The 17815-nt window shown below is 46.7% G+C and overlaps 2 protein-coding genes across 5 annotated transcripts in view; both read right to left on the reverse strand.

The window, feature by feature from the left end:
- Positions 1-5193, reverse strand: part of MTMR4 (myotubularin related protein 4) — a 49440-nt gene extending 44247 nt beyond the window's left edge. The window contains exons 1-2 of one of the 4 annotated variants that reach the window (XM_048518886.1): positions 5094-5193; positions 205-267 (exon numbers count right to left, since the gene is read on the reverse strand). The gene's annotated coding sequence lies outside the window, so the exon portion shown is untranslated. Of the gene's footprint in view, positions 1-204; positions 268-4861; positions 4883-4955; positions 5020-5093 lie in introns of those variants that run through there. The other 3 variants (XM_048518887.1, XM_048518889.1, XM_048518888.1) reach the window with 3 other exon arrangements.
- An 816-nt stretch (positions 5194-6009) lies between these two features.
- On the reverse strand, positions 6010-17597 carry LOC125446049 (caspase-1-like). The gene is made up of 8 exons (XM_048519546.1): positions 17170-17597; positions 14916-15188; positions 13980-14125; positions 12396-12578; positions 11937-12171; positions 10039-10200; positions 9454-9563; positions 6010-7989 (listed from the first exon to the last, which is right to left on the reverse strand). Exons 1-8 carry the CDS (start codon positions 17174-17176, stop codon positions 7897-7899), a joined length of 1209 nt encoding a protein of 402 aa, XP_048375503.1. The 5' UTR covers positions 17177-17597; the 3' UTR covers positions 6010-7896.
- Between the last annotated feature and the right edge of the window lie 218 nt (positions 17598-17815).

Raw genomic sequence — 17815 nt, forward strand, 5'->3', positions numbered from 1 at the left:
TTTCTACTCTGCAATTACAATTAATTACCTGTTTAATCTAGAGTAATCCTAGTAAAATTGGCAAGATTACTCTGCAATGATTTGCGGATTATCGCTTTGGTGCATTTGAAAAGATAGCAGTCTACCAGTATTGTCCCCTTTTTAACTGGCAAGCGGAGGAACGAAGGAAAACTTTATGAAGAAACAGACAACTTTAAAAAATACCTTGTGAAATTTCAGTCTTCCTCTGTTTGCAGGTGCCTGATCTTACTGGAAACTGACATTTTCCTGGAGGGAAAAGAAGGGGGGAGGAGAAGAGTCAATTGCACGGTAATATGGGGGGGGGGGGGGACACACATAAACAATACCCTTACACATTCCTAGAAGCAATTTATCATCTCCAGATAACTCTATCCAGTCTCAACAAGCTTCAACTGTACTGGGCAAGATGCATCTGCCAAAGGGCAACTTGTGCACGGCTTATTGGAGCAGATTTTTTGTGCTGTAAATATTCCTCCGCATTCCCCTTTTTATGAATACAAAGATACAACAGAGTACAGTAAAATCATGCCAGACTTGCCAGGCCTGAAAAACTCTCCTATTCTTCAGGTCAGCCAATGCACAGGAAGGAAAGCTGCCCTGTAAGAAAGGTTCGCCTTTACCTTGATGGCCCAGGTTAAGCCGATGTCACCAGATTTCAGTAGCTAAGAAGGGTGGCCCTGGTTAGTATTTGGATGGGAGACCACCAAGGAAGTCCAGGGTCGCTACACAGAGGCAGGCAATGGCAAACCACCTCCAAACAGCTCTTGCCCTAAAAACCCAACAGGGTCACCTTAAATCAGCTGCACTTTCCTCTTTCCAAGAGGTGTTCAGAAGCGGCCACTTCAGCAAATACACTTTAGCAGCCAACAATGAGAAAAACTCAATGAAACTCAGGGTAGAAGAAACTGTAGCTACCCCCCCCCCCCCCCCCCCCCCAAATTCAGAAGCAGATTGGAAAAGGACGAGAAAGAATCTCTGGATCACAATCTGCCAACCCTGCATGCATCTGATGGAACAGATTCCAACTTATCCCGGTTTGCACCGAAATGAGCCATGAAGCCTGTTAAGTGCTGTTGTAACAGAGTAATGTTAGCTATTTTTTTCCCAAAAGGATGCCCACATAAATGTAGATGGCAACATCCTTGATATGGAATAAAACCCTAGACTGTTAAATACTGGTTGCTGCCTGCACTCACAGGTGGCATCCGTCTGTTTTACAGTGATTGACAGACAATGATAGGCACAACCCTACTGCCAATCTTGCTAAGGAAACTAGTGCAGACAAGATGTCACATATAACATGCTGGTTGCTACGGAACATGAGAATCTGAAGCCTCGAACCTCAATACTACTCAATACTTGAACTTCAGTACTTAGTACTTGAAAAACAAGTCCCACCTTTTGCAAGTAATACGTCCAGGTTAGCTTGATTAGAACCGGATTGAATGAGGGCCAAAACATGCTGATTCAACTGATTGTGATGGGTTTTCCCGGCTGTGTGGCTGTGGTCTGGAACAAGATCTATCAGACTACAGCCACACAGTCCAGAAAACCCACCACAACCAATACAACATTGGGTCAACCCTGTCATGACAACAGACACTGGCTCAGTAAAAGAGAGGCCCTATATGTGATTTACATACTCCATTAAGCACCTAATTGAAAAAGGTTGGGTGGGAGGGAGTAGAACTATGCTTGTTAGTGTGGGGAACTTATCTGTGACTCAGAGAGATTAACTGGCCATTTGTAACTTGAACAAATATTATCTGTATAACTTTGTTTAGTCTAAGTAGGATTTCCACAAGTTGGAGATAGCTGCACATTCAAAGGGAAAGCTATAACTGCACTAGGATAAGCAGGAGATAGTTACATTTGGGAGGCTGGAGAGATGCCAGGGGATTTAAATATTTTAAGTATGTCAAAAGCCAGGAAAGGAAGAACTATGCACAAGCCTCATCTGGAGCCAAAGCTGAGAAGAGCCCAGGACCCTGGTAGGCCATTAGCATTCAGTTGCGGCTTCCATTCACCATGGCGGCATGCCCAAGGACTGCTCCCACCCATCTGTGACTAGGCCAGAAGTAGGACTGCCCAGAAAAGTGCCAAGTTGTGTAACATACACTGAAAAAGCACAGCCTCTATCCAGTGATCTAGAAAAACAAACAAACCCAGAGACTGAACATGGCAAAGAAAAGTGCGGCTGGGAGGATTCAGGTGGCAGTAACAAATGGCCTAATTTTTAGATTCTGGGAAAAAGAGGCAAAGATGATTTCGGCCAACGCTCTACTGAAGGAGCAGCCTCTGAGAGAATGCCTTCCCAGGTGAACCACCACCAGCAGCAAATCGACTAACGCAATCCATATACATTCCGGCTCCTGCAGTTCTTGGGTTCTAGCATCTCTTTGACATTCACACAGCCACCAACTGTACACACCTGGGTTTGCTGGAAAGGATTTCGAGGCATGCAATTTCAGGTATTGCATGCCAAGTGTTATGTCTATGTAGATAGAGCAGGTACCACACCCTGGAATTTGCTTTGGATATACAAAGCTGGTCGTTTCATAATGAAAACACTGAAAAGTACGGATTTCTCTGCATCAATGACTATACAAAACGCTTTCTCGCCTATAGACCGGACTATCTAAAGTCAACTTTAGACTCATATAGACTAGACTAAAATAAAATAAGAAAAAATAGAAAAAAAATTTCTTATGCCATTAAAGGTTTTTGAAATTGTAAGTTGACTAGACTATCAGGTACCCAACTTTAATAATTTAAGTGTGCAAAAAATATTCTGAAGAATGTCAGTCCTGGAGCTTCTTTCAGCAGTGACAGTTAGACGTACAGTATATTGCATACCAGAGGTGAAAAGACATTTTTCTTTACAGCACATTCCTCTATGACACACACATCTGAGACCGAGGAAGAACCAGAGGGATCCTTTCTTTTTAGAAAGCAAGCATCTATTCAGCATGTAGTGGAGTTTCCTTCTTTGGTTTTTCAAGAGGCTGGATGGCCATCTGTCAGGTGTGCTTTGATTGTGTATTCCTGCATGGCAGGGAGTTGGACTTGATGGCCCTTGTGGTCTCTTCCAACTCTGTGATTCTAGTCCCCATCAGCCTCACACTGCAGGGCTTTCATCAACCCAGAGGGTCATTCAGGTTCATCCGATGCCAAGGCTTCAGTGCAACCATAAAACATGGGACAAGTGCAAGAATGGACGAGTGCAAGAATGCACAAAACTGGACGAGTGCAAGAATGAAGATGTCAGGGCAATGTTCACACCAAGCTATAATCAGATTCACACATCCTGCCAAGAGTGAATATTCTAAAATATTTCTCAGTTCTTATCCTTTGAAAACATCCGCACTCCGCAACTGAAAAGGTTCCTGCTCATATATGTTTTAAAAGAATAGCTGCAAAAGAAGATGCACACAGATATCCATCACATAAGATAACTATACACTGTGTAATTTCTTCCACTTCAAGTTTCTCCTCTCCTACTGGGGAAGGTGGGCTTCCAATACAGTGGAATATGACGTTATTAGGTACAAATGAAAAGCACAGCACTGAGGCCCCTTCCGCACATGCAAAAGAATGCACTTTTAATCCACTTTAACAATTGTTTGAAAGTGGATTTTGCTATTCCTCACAATAAAATCCAGCTGCAAAGTGCATTGAAAATTGATCAAAATGTATTATTTTGCATGTGAGGAAGGGGCCTCAATCATACATTTTCAACTGAATCAACCTCCTAAGCATGTGCAGAAATCCTTTTTACATTCTCACGTCTTATTCTTAGGAATGTCACATCGCCTTGAAATAAGCGCTGATACGGCATGCCACTTTTTACAGGGGAAGCACCAAACACATGTATATGTTTGACCATGGCTTCGTTCTTACAAGAGTTTGCATTCTGGACTCTTTCAGAATGCAGGGTTTGGCAGCTGAGTATCACCTAATGGATCTCCTAAGGCCACAAAGGCAGGACTTAAAATTTTTGCAAAAATAGACAAACACACTATTACCTTTCTTCTTAGCGCTTTGCCCTCCCATTGAGAATTTAGAGAGAGAGCATATAGAACAGTGATAGCGAACCTATGACATGTGTGTCAAAGGTGACACACCATGACATTTCAGGTGACATACCAGCACTCACCGACACCTGACAACAACTATTCCCCGCTACAGTCATTTTTGTAATTATTTCATTTTTAAAAATATAACACACAGTGCCATGCACAATTGGGCTGTATTTTTTTTAATTCATGTAAATAATTGCTTCTTCTTCATTATGGAGGAAGAGATCGCCCAAGCAAAGTCAAGTTAGGGATTTTCCTAATTTTTGATGCTTTGCGCCCAAAAGGGTTGTCATCACCAATATATGAGGAGCTTGCAATATAAGCATATATAACCAATATATGGTTTTTAACACCATAAGAAAAAGGCTGCATAGAAGCGAAGGCACAAGAAAACACTTTGCACGCACCCAGAAGGCCGGCCTAAATCTTTTGCGCAGAGCAAGAACAAGAAAACACTCTGCACGTGCCCAGAGGGTAAGCCTAAGTAGTTTGCGAGTAGCAAGAATAAGAAAACACTCTGCACATGCCCAGAGGGCATGCCTAAGTCGTTTGCGCAAAGGCTGAACGCCCACCAGTCCCCCACGTGTGTCGTGAGCTCCCTCTCTGCAGGGTAGGCCTTTTCCGAAGGCAAAGAAGCGGGGCGAAGAGGGTCCCTCGACCTCCTTTTGAAACAGACAACATGGGCTTGCAGAGCAAAAGGAGAAGGAGCCGGACGTGCCCCAAGTGGCCTCGCGACGACAGCTGAGCCCATGCCCCGTCACCTGAGCATATGCAGAGCGCCGTCTCGCCCCCAATCTCCAGGGTGGTAGGCGGAGCCTCCCAGGGGCCCTCCTCCCCAGAGCCGCGAGGGCCTACCTAGCCCGGGCCTGCAATGGAAGCGGGACCCGCCACGAAGGCTCCGCCCACGACAACCGCCGCCACCGCACTGAGGGGAGGGGGCGGAGCGGGCCGGGCGCGAGGCAGCAACGGGGTCTCCGCCTCCTGCACACTCACCTCACCTGCGCTGCTCCCACCTCAGCCGCCGCGTGCCGCTCCCGCCTCCCTCGCCAGCCCCTCGCAGCGCTCGCCCACCGCCCTCCGCAGTGCGGCCAATCCGCGCCCGCCGACGCGGGCTTGGCTGTCCAATCAGAGAGATGACGGTGCCTCGGCCAAGGGGCAACGATAGGGCGTGCGCGGCTCGGATTGGGCCAATGCTACCGTCAGTCTTTCACTCCGCTTCTGAATGACGAGAGAGGGAAGAAGGCGGGCCTGGGCAGCCAATGAGAAATCACAGCGCGTCCTCCAGCCCGACCAATGAAGAGGGAGAAAAGGAAGGGACTCGCCCTAGCGTATGTTCCCCTCCCACGAAGCTGTCAAGGGAGGGAAGGGAGAAGCAAAGCGGCTTTTGATTGGCTAGATAGGGAGGCGCGTCCGGCGGGGTTGGCGGGCCGAGCGAGGCGAGACTTTCTTCTCCTCCGACCCGACCTCAGCGCCACCTTCTGTTCCCGCCTCCAGTACGCCTTACCTTTTGACCAATGAGAAGAGGAATATTGAAAAGGCGGGGCATTAGCGGCCATTGACCAATCAGAGTGGAGAAAGTTTGGTGGTGTTTCCTCTTTCCTTTGACTAATGGGCGTGGCGATTCTGGAGTGTGTGCACTGCCTGAATAATTAATTCCAGCAGTTCTTGTATGTGTCTGTTAGTAGTGATTAAGTTTTTAGTTATTAATTAATAATTAATTAATAAGTTTCAGTTATTAATCCAGTCTTTAATTTCCAGTTGTATTTTAGTTCTACATTTCAGAATTTTGTGCAGTGTCTATTTTTCTACTCATGATATACAACAAGTTATATTGCAGTTAAAAATTAATTAAACATTAGAGCACGAATCTTTTGACACAGTGAGGGCCTCAGCCACTAGCAACGGAGACTACAGGAAAATAATATTTATTTAAAATATTTTAAAAATAATTTTCTGAACCATGCTACAGAAATGAACCATACTCCAAAAAGAAAAAAAGAAAACCAACCAAAACATTCAGGCTCAGCAGAAATATACAGAAACCGAAAAAACACAATACCAAATTAATAACTGTCACTGCCACTGCTAAGCATAATGATCTTTGGGGGTTATATCAGGAGGGGCACTCTTGCAGGTACAGCGGTCCCAGACCATTTAGGACTTTAAAGGACGATACCAAAAACTTGAATTTGAAAGCTGACCCCCAGTTTGCCGCCTGGTGAAGAATGACATGGGGCACAAATCGCCTTCTGCGTGACTTTCTACTCCGAGGCTCTCTGCCACTGCTAGTCAGCTGATGGGAGTATAGAGGGGAAACCACGTCTGCCACACTTTTGATCCATCACCCAATACCTGACTGTGCAATGGAGTCTTTTCAGAGCAGTGACCACAAACCCCAGCGTTGGAGTGTAGAAAGGTATGCTCCCTCCTTCTGAAAAACAGATTTTGGTGTTTATGCATGGTTGACATGGTTTATGCATGGTTTGACAACTGGAATCAACTGGCTGTTGTGGGTTTTACAGGCTGTGGCTGTGATCTGGTAGTTTTTGCTCCTACAGTTTCGCCTGCATCTGTGGCCTATAGATGCGGGTGAAATGTTAGGAGCAAAAACTACCAGACCATGGACACACAGCCTGTAAGACCCACAACAGCCATGTTGGTGTTACTTGAAAGATTCATAGATTTTTGTAGCATAAGCTTTCATGGACTGAATTGAGGTTGTTTCTTTAATAACCTCTGCTCCTGTACCTTTGATTGTGCCTTGTTATAGAGGAGATAGCTGGCAATGATGTTTAACTCCATGCCACAAAAACTGTCACCTGTGAATTCCCTCAGGGGATGCTGCTGTTAAAGGCGCACCGAGAGAGGAAAAAAAATGGCAGACAGTTTAGTGCTCTAGAAACTTACCGTCAAGTTTCTAAGGGATTTGGCAAAAAGCACCACAAAAGCCAAAGCACATGGTTTGTTCTTTATTCATGATCTTGCTAACTGAATGTTATTTCTTCTTAATGACACATGTAAGAGGAAAACATAATTACAGAACTTGAAACTGGAGAAAAAGAAAAGTGGAATCTGGTTTCATTGTATCAAGAGCATCCCCCGCTAATCTGAATTTTGCTTCAAAGAATTTCAGACACAGTCATTTTGGCTGTGATAATTATACTGCAACAGCACCATTGGGAACATTTCTTTCATGAAGAAATGGCTGGAACGTTCCTTCTGTTGTTGTGACGCCCCCACTGCAGCCTGTCTGGCGCACCAGTGTGCCAATAATTGTTAGGTTTATCTCCAAACTTTGGAGAGATGTACCCAAAAGTTCTGGGCCAGTCCTGATCACTATGTATATATGAAGATACAGTTTTATTAATATCATGTGTTAATATAACTGTGTATTAATGTTAATTCGGTGAATGTTTTCCAATGATGTATGTCACAATATCCTATGAAATATGCCCTATATTCTAACTCAAGGTTCTCCGGCATGGTGCCTGTGTGGTCTACTGAAAACTTTTCTGGTGCCCATCAAGTATTTTCAGGAAGTGGGCAGAGCTACATAGGGCTTTTACCCAGCAAGACTATCAGAGATCTGATTGGCTGTACAGATCCCCTACTTCAGCAGATGGCAGGCTCCTAAAGGTGCTCCAACATTGATTCCAGACCTGAGAAAAGTTCTTGTCCATAAACAGCTGTGCTAGACTTGGTTCAAAATATGGCTCTGCATCCAAGAAGAACATCTGGAGAAGAAAAACTGGAGGAAGCTGGCTTGGAGACATTAAGGGGACACTCTTGCTTGGCTTCAATGGCCTGGGAACAGGTAGAATCTTTTCAGAAGAGTGGCTCGCTCCTTGGTTGGCATCTGCAGCGGCTTGTTTTTAAATGCTTGCTGGACCTGGGATGCAAGAGAGTCCGACAAAATCGGAGCAGGCACAGGAGAGGGAAAGAAAGTTGGAACAAGACAGTTTGATTGGGTGCAAAGCAGGACCAAGCACGAGCCAGGTACAGTGCCTTCCAAATAAGCCAACGCTGTCTACCAACCAATCCTGCTGTGGATAGCCCAGGCTGATCTCGTCAGATCTCAGAAGCTTACAGCATGCCACGAGACACATTTTATTCAGAAGTAATTGAGTAAAATGGAACTCCTGGAATTCTCCCAAGCATGCCTTGTGCCTTTCCATGAATACCTTTGAAATGATTAGGTATTTCACTTTAGTTTGCAAAACCTCTGTGTGGGTGGGCAGAGAAAATGCTTTTGAAGCACTATGGCAAGAAGCGTGCTTCTCTTAAAAAAAAATGAAATTTGAAATTTTGAAGAAGTTGGATTTTGTTCCTGACAGACATGCTCGCAGCTGTGTGCTTTGCAGTGGATTTTTCCCAGGATTTTTTGTTTGAATAGGATTTTCCCACTGCAAAGTGTCTACAGCTGAGCAGATTCATTTGTTCTGCCCCCTGCTTCCTTGTTCTGACCAATTGGGAGGGATTACCGTTGGATGGGTGGGGAAAGCCAGGAGGAGCAAGGAAACCTAAAATGCATGTTGATTCTCCTAGCTTTCCCATTGCTTTTTCCCTGAAAAAAAAGTATTGGAAATCACAGGGAGAGTCTGACCTGACAGCACAGTAAGTTTAAAGAGGGGAAAACATGTGCAGAACCAAGAATCCAACCCAAAAGGAATGTACACTGAGCATGAAGGAGACCACATGTGTGTGATCAGCCCCTGTCCCTTTTATTGAAGTTATGGCGGCAAACCTCCAGGTGGGACAGAGAGGTCTCTTGGAATGACAACTGATTTCCAGACAACAGAGATTAGCTATACTGGAGAAAATGGCTGAGGTCTGTATGGCATTACACAAGCAGAGGTCCCTTCCTAAACTCAACTATGCCTTCCCTAGGCTCAGCTCTGCTTTCAAGACACACAGCCCTGCTTTCAAGACACAGCCAGCTGGCACCACTGAAGAAAACATCTAGATGTATTTATTCAGTGGCACAGCATATGATTGAAGCGGGCATGCAGTAGTTGCCCGCTTCAATCCCTTCCAAAATGTCAGGTGTTGGGAAAGATCCACCTGAGCCTGGGAGCTTGAAGAGCCACTGTCAGTCTGAGAAGGCAATGCAGAGTTGGTCTGATTTGGTGTAAGGCAGTTAGTTAGAGGGAGAGCCCTTGCTTTGCCTGCAGAAGCTCTAACAAAGGTTTAGTTCCTTCCTCTGCAGTTAAAGGCTCCCAGGAGGAAGCTGGGGAGGATCTCTTTTGGCCTGAGATTCATGGACTCAGACTTCCTTATTTGGAAAAAGCAGCTTCAGGTACGTTCACCTGTAGCACGAAACATATCCCAACCCAAATGACGCTCGTTGGCCTACCTCCCTGAAGATCTCTTCTATGTGGCAGTTCCAGGCATCTTCCTGCATCTGCTTCACTAGCTGGGCAATAAAGACGGATCCTGTTTTGGGGCTCCTCCAGGACACGTTATCTGTAAGAGGCAATGTTCACTGCAGACCACAGATTTTAAAAGTTTTCTTTTTGTTGACTGCATAGCTGTGAAAAAGGCCAGTCTTACATTTCAGTCCATGTAAACAGTAATGTTTGAATCGTTATTTCCTTGTTAATTGGGCCAAGAGGAAAAGCGAGGTAAAATATTTAAATCATGAAATCAGTAAATTCAGTCCAGACTATTCAACACTCTGCTCTTTGTGTATCTCCGAGCAAAAAAGGCACAAAGACAGTGGGAAGCAGGCTCCTTGCCCAGCTATTTGCTGTGCTGTCGTTAAAAGACTACAGAAAAACACTGGCAACCATAAGAACATAAGAACAAGCCAGCTGGATCAGACCAAAGTCCATCTAGTCCAGCTCTCTGCTACTCGCAGTGGCCCACCAGGTGCCTTTGCTATCAATCCTGTAGGCATCCTTCAAAACTTGCTTGGCCATTTCCTTCATGAGCCTCTTACCTGGGGTTGAAGAACAAAAGCAGATTAAGTCAGTCTCCACATGCACCCGCTGAATGGCATCACTTTCATAATCTTCATCCTCTTCCAGGAGCCGTGGGGCAGGTGAGAGGGAGTCAGCAGAGGGCACATTTGTGCTGCTCACATATACAAAGCCTTTGTTTTCTGGAAAACAAGATGGTGGTCATCGAACAAAGACAAAGTGTCCTTGGGGGCCAAATCTGTTGGGCTGACATTTCCTGGATGCTCCCTTTCACTGTGGGTGCTTCCCTGTGTGGAAGCGGCTTCGTTGCCACCCCACTTTGCACAGGGCCCTTTAGAAGAAGAAGAAGAAAATAATTTGGAATTATAGCCCCCTTTCTCTCCATAAGGAGACTCAAATGGGGCTTACAATCTCTTTCCCTCCCTCCCCTCCCCAACAAACACCCTGTGAGGTGAGTGGGGCTGAGAGAGCTCCGAAGAACTGTGACTACTAGCCCAAGGTCACCCAGCTGACGTGGGTTGGAGTGCACAAGCTAATCTGGTTCACCAGATAAGCTTCCACAGCTCAAGTGGCAGAGCGGGGAATCAAACCCGGTTCTCCAGATTAGAGTGCACCTGGTCTTAACCACTACACAACAGTGGCTCTCTTTAGATCTGGAATTGATCTCATTGGGCTCCTGTTTTGAGGGAAATGTGCTCTGCACATTGCAATTGCTGTGTGAGAAAAAAACACACACTGGAAAGATGAAAAGTGTAGATATCCGACACTTTTAGAGATGTTTCACTTTAAATGCCTGTATGCACGCAGACACAAGCAACTGTTTCCAGCCAGTGTAATGTAACAGTGTCAAATTAAGAACTGGGACACCCAGGTTTAAATCCCTGCCCCGCCATGGAAGCTTGCAGGATGACCAAGGGCCAATCACTCTCTGCCAGCTTAGCATACCTTGCAGGTCTGTTGTGAGGATACAATGGGAAACAAAACTATTAAATTTGCTTTGGATCCCCAATGCAGAGGAAAAAAAGGGCTATTTATGAAGCAAATAAATAAATATTTTTCATGACGGCTCTTTTTATGAATTCCACATTCCACAATTAATTTTGCATGTAATCTACACTGAAGCGCTTCTTATGAAAAATACTGGTATTTCACCGGGTAATCATAAGGTATTGGAGGACTCTATGGCGTAAAGCCAGTGCTGAAACGCAGATAAGGATCAATATTATATTTCGTGATGGGATTGCCAGGTGGCCCAAAGAAAATCCTCCTTTCCTGTTCCTGTACCTTTGCCAGAAATCTGATTGGCAGCAATCACCTGGGGAAATCTTGCCCGCCCTGGAAATAAATGTGAACACTGCTGATCAAGCGGGTGTGAAAGGCACAAGAACAGAGACACCCTCTCTTGCAAAAAAGTTGCCCCTCTTACAAGAAGACCTGCCATGCCTGTTTCCACCACCAACTGCACAAGGAACCGTTCAGCCTCTCCAGTGGTGGGATCCAAAAATTTTAGTAACAGGTTCCCATGGTGGTGGGATTCAAACTGTGGCGTAGCACCAATGGGGCTGGGCGGGGCACGACGGGGGCGTGGCCGGGCATTCCAGGGGCGGGGCATTCCTGGGCGGAGCTGTGGAAAGGACGCAGCCGCTGCGCCGGTCCTTGGGCGGGAAACGAATGCACGCAGGCGCAGGCTGCCACGCACGCCGGTGCACCTCCTGCTAGACTGCTTCAAGTTCTGCGCGCTACTGCTGAGAGGAGGGGCGTAACTAAGGCAAAAATCACGTGGCAAAATCACCAATTAGTCACCCCCTCTCGGCACACACAAATAATTAGTAAACTACTCTCGGGAACCTGTGAGAACCTGCTGAATCCCACCTCTGAGCCTCTCTTCCCCTCCTTGAATTCTGCGCCAAAAACATACCCCCACGGCAGGCTTGGATGATGATCACTTTGGGCTTGTCCCTCAGACTGGGGCAATTCTTGTTGTTGAGGATGGAGTAAATGGTGTCGTGGGTCAGGATGTCCGAGTTCTCGCCCTGGCTCTTCACCCCACACAGGCCGGCCCGCAGACCGTGAGACATGAGTACCACAAAGGTGCTGTCCGAGGTCTTATGTTCCTTCTTAGCAGCAAACGCTCTCAAGCGATCGGCCATGCCCTGTAAGCAACAAGCCCAAAGGCGAGTTTTGAATCAACAGTCAACCGTGCGTCCTTTCACTTGTCAGCGTGGCTTTCCTCACTGACAGTGGATTAATGATTTTGTACCAGATTATTTATAAAAGGGGCACTGCAAGAAAAATGTGTGACCAATTCTATGTGGCTCTAGCCACAGGGACAGAATTTAGCTGCAAGTGGCGTTTTCTGGAGTCTCCCCCTACTTACCTTTGAGCATAAATTGGTATGCGGTTCCACTGTGTACCCCAGGCCAGTCAGGAGGCGTTCCATCCCTGCCAAATCCACTTCGGCCCCATCCCTCTTGGAGAAACAGGCACACTCAAAGTCGATGTTGCAGATGATCAAGGCCAAGCGGGTGCGCGTCTTTAACTCCCGGATAATAGGATAGATCTGTTGGGAAGTGGGGGAGCAATGCTAAGCCAGGTTGCAAAAGGTTACGGTTAGCTCAATACAGCACACAGTCTTTTTGGACCGAAGCGGCATAGTCCAAATCCCCTGATTTTTTGGGATCGGTTTTCTCTTTGCCAAGCAAAGAACTAGAATTCCTCTTAACATTTAGCAGGTATTTTAGCACTGGTACACAGTGCCTACCTCTGCCAGCAACCTTTGGGTTCACGGTCACCCAAAGTCAAATGTGGGTGATTCATTGAGGGATGTCGTAGTTTTGTTATTGATTGCTAGATGGAGTGAGTGACAACTGAAGGCTGTGGCAACCTATGGGAGTCGAATCAATTGTTTGCCCATTTCCTCGCCCCCTATCCCTTGTTCTGTGTTAGGTGCCACTCTAACAAACTCTATGTTTTATAGTGGAGTGTTGATACTGTATGCTGTTGTCATGCCTGGGCTCTGTTGGTGGGTTTTCAGTCAGGTCTGTGTATAGGAATGGCACTTTTGATGAGTCCATTTGGACTAAACTATTGATAAGACTCTGAATGGCTGCTGTATCTATCTGTCTTTTATGGACAATTGTATTTATTGTTTTATTGTATTTATTGTATTTTGGAATGCCAATAAAGGCCATCATGCTTTACATTTAGCATCTTTGCACGGTGCTCAATCACAGCCATGTGATTGCTGGCTCATCAGGAATGGCTGCTTTTAGAGGCAACATGTTACAGAGGGATGTACAGTAAATGTACTTATGAGATACGTTGCAGAGATTAAAAAATACCGTCGGCTGAAACCATCACTGCAAATCTCAGGTATGGAGGAGCAGGATTTAAAAATCAGTGGCGTGGGATGGTTGGCCAATACATCTTACTCTATTCCTGTATTCCTGTGCATCGATGCACAGATGTTAGGCGATGATCATATTTCTCTCCATCTCAGGGAAAGCAGCACTAGCTAATTCCTGTTGATTTCAGATAGGGTGACTGAAGCAGGTTGAAAAGTTGGCAGTTGGACCTCGCAGAAACCCACACTTGGGTTGGAAATGTAGACAGAAACTGTTCCCTGCCGGCAATAAGAGGCCAAACCTTAACCCCTTTCCCTTCCTTTCCTGCTTGGATAGGCAGCTATAAGTCTACAGTTTCCCCTCTTGCGCTGCTTCGCCATGAAGATTATTTCCCACACAAAGCCCTCACAGTAAAGTACCCAAATGGCATCAAGCACCATCTGTGCATGAGTTGTCTGGCTCCTATTATATTCTCCTTCACTCCAGACAGAATGTAAACTTAGTTTTCACACCCACATCTATCCACGAAGCTGAGTTGTTGAGTGGCAACAGATGTCCACATCTAGCTGGGTCCACTGACTCCCCAGTCCTAAAAGGCAACTGAACATCACCGGCACCTTGTCAGATTCCTCCTTTTGGATCTTCTCAAACAGATGTGGAGGGCAAAGCTTGATCCCCTGTGTGGATTCCACCGGCTGGGTTTCTTCCTTAGAGAGCACGGCTCTTGGACTAGGAGCTCGGAGAGATTGTGGAGCCAGACTTCCTGGAGTCAAGAAAGATTGAAGATTTCTATCAACACATGCATTGCTTTTACACACGAGTGATTTACGTTTTAAAAAGTAAAATCAGTGAAAACTTATTTAAAACAAAAGACTGGAACAGCATCTTTCATTGAGCAACAGAGAGAGCCAGCACGGTATCATAGTTAGAGGGTTGGTCGAAGATCTGGATGTCAGGATGCCCCCCCCCCCCCCCCCTGACATCGATGAATGCGGCTGAGGTTCAAGGACTCACACCTGGCTATGGAGAGGGGGAAACTGTCTTTGCCTTCTGATATGTTAATGGATCTTTCTCTGTTCTTTTTCTTTCCCTTGTTGCTAGCAACTGTAGCTAAACTAGGAGCGACCCTGGTGCCGTCCCAGCAGGGGGTGGCGGCAGGTGGCTGGATACTATCACTGCACTGGCCTTGAGGTGCTCAGCTCCTAAACATCTTTCTTTCCATTGTGTTGTTCTCACATTCTATGGGAAACAGGGAAGGGTTTTTATAATGGGAACTCTGAGGGGATAAAGGCAATTGTATTTTCACAGTCTGGCAGAACTGGCTTTTCGAAAGCCAGGTACGAGCTGTGATCAATAAAGACTTCTGATCCAGCATCCAGAATCTGCTTATTGTCTTCAGTTCTCAGACCTGACACTGGGGAACATGTCTCAGTTCTGGCCCAGTTAAGGGAAGCACCTCTGGAATTGCATTGGAGACCATTGTTTGGGGAAAGCCAAATGTATTGAGCCTGAGCATACCCAGGCCAAGGGCTAAACTGCAAAACTACACGTACCTTCCAAGAAGGCCGTCAGACTCAGCTCCTCAGCCAAGAAACCATCTCGGGAGTGGATACTCTTGATGGCGATGAGGCTGGCTTTGTGGCCCTTCTTCCTGACATTGTCGATCAAAGTTCTGGCTTCTTCGTGCACGACACCGCATGTCTTCACTTTTTCCACCTCCTCGTCATTCAGGACCCCTTCTTGTAGCAGATCATCCAGGACTTTGCAGATGACAGCTGTGTTCGCCTTCTCCACAAACTTTGTTCGCACGTCTCTCAGTTTCTTGTCTGTGAGGAAACAAACACATACGCTCAACCCTTGTCGTAGGTGCAGGGGCTGAAGAGAGAAGGGGGATCCAGTGATGGCGAACCTTTGGCACTCCAGATGTTATGGACTACAATTTCCATCAGCCCCTGCGAGCATGGCCAATAGGCCATGCTGGCAGGGGCTGATGGGAATTGTAGTGCATAGCATCTGGAGTGCCAAAGGTTCGCCACCACGGGAGGTTGGAAAGGAACCAGAGGCCAGAGCTAGAGTCCCACAAACACACTAGGTGAGCATGGATGAATAACATCCTTCTTTGGAGAGAGATTTTGGGTGTTGTCCAGTAGAGAAAGACAGGCACAAGCCATCTTAGAAGATGTCCCGTTTTAAAAAAAGCGGAGATGTATAAAAATGCAGTAGCCCAGAGCCAGTGAGGTGTAGTGGTTAAGAGCAAGTGGACTCTAATCTGGAGAACAGGGTTTGATTCCCCACTCACTCACCTGAGTGGCAGAGGCTTAACTGGTGAACCACATGTGTTTCCGCACTCCTACATTCCTGCTGGGTGACCTTGAGCTAGTCACAGTTCTCTCAGAACTCTCTCAGCCCCACCTACCTCCCAAGGTGTCTTTTATAAGGAGAGGAAGGGAAAGGAGCTTGTAAGCCACCTTGAGTCTCCTTACATGAGAGAAAGGCAGGGTATAAATCCAAACTCTTCTTCTCCAATCTGGAGAACTGGGTTTTTCACCTGGTCATACACATGAACTCTGTTGGTGACCCTGGGCTGGTCACAGTTCTCTTAGAACCCTCTCAAGAAGGGAAGGAGTTTGTAAGCCACTTTGAGACTCCTTGCACTTTAAAGACTCACCATGTTTTTCTTATTTTCCCCAAATGATTTTGCGGACTCTGAGCCTGCTTTGTTAGAAGCAACCAGGTGGGTTCTCATTTGGCACATCCCAAGGGATCTACCGCATGCCTCTGACTAAGCGGACTGCAGTGTCTTACATGCCAGAATGTTAAAAGTCTGGCTAGTCTTTAAAGCACCCCTACCTCCCCCTTGTTTGTTTGTTTGTTTTGCAGCAATAGATTACTGCTAGTGAAGGGTGATGTCAAGTCAGATGGCAAAACAGTAGTACGGGTAGCTTTTGTTCTACAGCCTGAAGCAAGAAAACTTCACCATCTCCTGTGCCTCTGTTCCTACTGGGAAAAGCAAGGCGGGATGAATTTGTTTGTACAAAGATGGGAAGATGCTCGTGCTAAGATGCTTGCCTCCGAAGATGGGAAAAGGAAACGAAGCGTCCCCTGCAAAGAAGGGAAGGGTCCAAAATCTTGGGAGACTAGCAGGCAAGTTTGCCAGCCGGCAGCTTGAGGGGGGCGGGGGGCGGGCGGGAAGTGAGACAGATTCCTATGTCTTGTGGATTCCTCCTGGACTTCCTGTGTCTGGATTCCTCTTGGGCAGTTTCACATCAGGAAAGCAGGGTGGGCAAGGAGAGGGAGTCGGGAAGACTTGGGTCTGTTCAGCGAGACAGAAACCCGTGGCTCGATAGGACCTGTTGCCCTAGAACTGAGGTCCATCAGCAATTACTTTTAAAAATAGTAGGAACCCAAAGAAGGAAGTTTCCCATCTCACTGGCTGCAACAGGTTTGAGCAGAAGGGGCGGGGGGTGCATTCTGTCCCAGGGCTGACGCACAGCTGGCCAGATGTTTCCCCTCTGATGTAGGCGCGCCCCCCCCCCCGTGTTTCCAGCACCCAGGAAACTGAGCAGCAAAGGATTGTACTTTGTACAGAATGGCGGGAAATGTTGGGGGTGGGGGGGCGTAGCCTGATCTCCGGCAATGGAAATCTCAGAGGCAAGAATCAAGTGGAGGAAGGACAGGCAAGTATGTTTAGCAGAACAGGGAACAAATGGAGGTGATTGAAAGAGAAAGCAAAGCATAGTCGCCCCCCCCCCCCCCCCCGCCCTGGAAAAACAACTTGATACGAAAGTTTCTAAGCAAGTCCCCTACCTGCCATGGTCCCCCGCCGTTAGGAAGCCGATGCAGCTCTGCTAATAGTGAAAGCAAAACTAGGAACACCCCCCCCCACCCCGCCTTCCTTTTACTTCCTGCCGCTAAGGGCAAAGGGAGAACATGTCATGCCGTCTCATTCAACCATCAGGCTTATTTTACTGTCTCCTTTGCCCACAGAAGGAGCGCTCCCAGCAATGATCCGACTACCGGGAATCGAACCTTCCTGCGGGTAAAGCGAGCCCCTCGTGCGGCTAGAACTCGCTCTCCCGTCGCCCGTGCCCGACCCGACTCATATGTCCAGGGGTGGTGGGATGGGCTACTTTGTGCGATCAGCCCTGGCTCCTCCAGGGGCGAGTGCCTCAGTTTCCCAACAGCACATGCTGGGACTTTTGCAGTCTGAATGTGACTGGCAGTGGAATCCCAAGGGGAGTTGCTCCACATTAAGTAAACAGTGTATCACAGAGTCATGTTTTCATGATTCATGTAGCATATAAGTAAAGAGTGTATTGTGTTTATTTGTAAGATGCTGAACAGTCAATTGCAAAAGTTTTCCGGAAAAGGAAAGCCAGGACTGCAGCCTAAAATAAATCCCATTAAAGAAACTGAGTGCAAATGTAGCAGATCAACTCTCACAGGGCTTTAT

Source organism: Sphaerodactylus townsendi, linkage group LG16 (assembly GCF_021028975.2).
Source record: "Sphaerodactylus townsendi isolate TG3544 linkage group LG16, MPM_Stown_v2.3, whole genome shotgun sequence".
Taxonomy (NCBI): Eukaryota; Metazoa; Chordata; class Lepidosauria; order Squamata; family Sphaerodactylidae; genus Sphaerodactylus; species Sphaerodactylus townsendi.

Bases quoted from the DNA above. Each gene is read 5' to 3' on its own strand.
- LOC125446049 (XM_048519546.1), bottom strand. The intron at 14,126-14,915 runs GTACGTGTAGTT...TCTTGACTCCAG, and splicing joins TCTGACGGCCTTCTTGGAAG to GAAGTCTGGCTCCACAATCT. The intron at 10,201-11,936 runs GTATGTTTTTGG...CTTGTTTTCCAG, and splicing joins CATCCAAGCCTGCCGTGGGG to AAAACAAAGGCTTTGTATAT.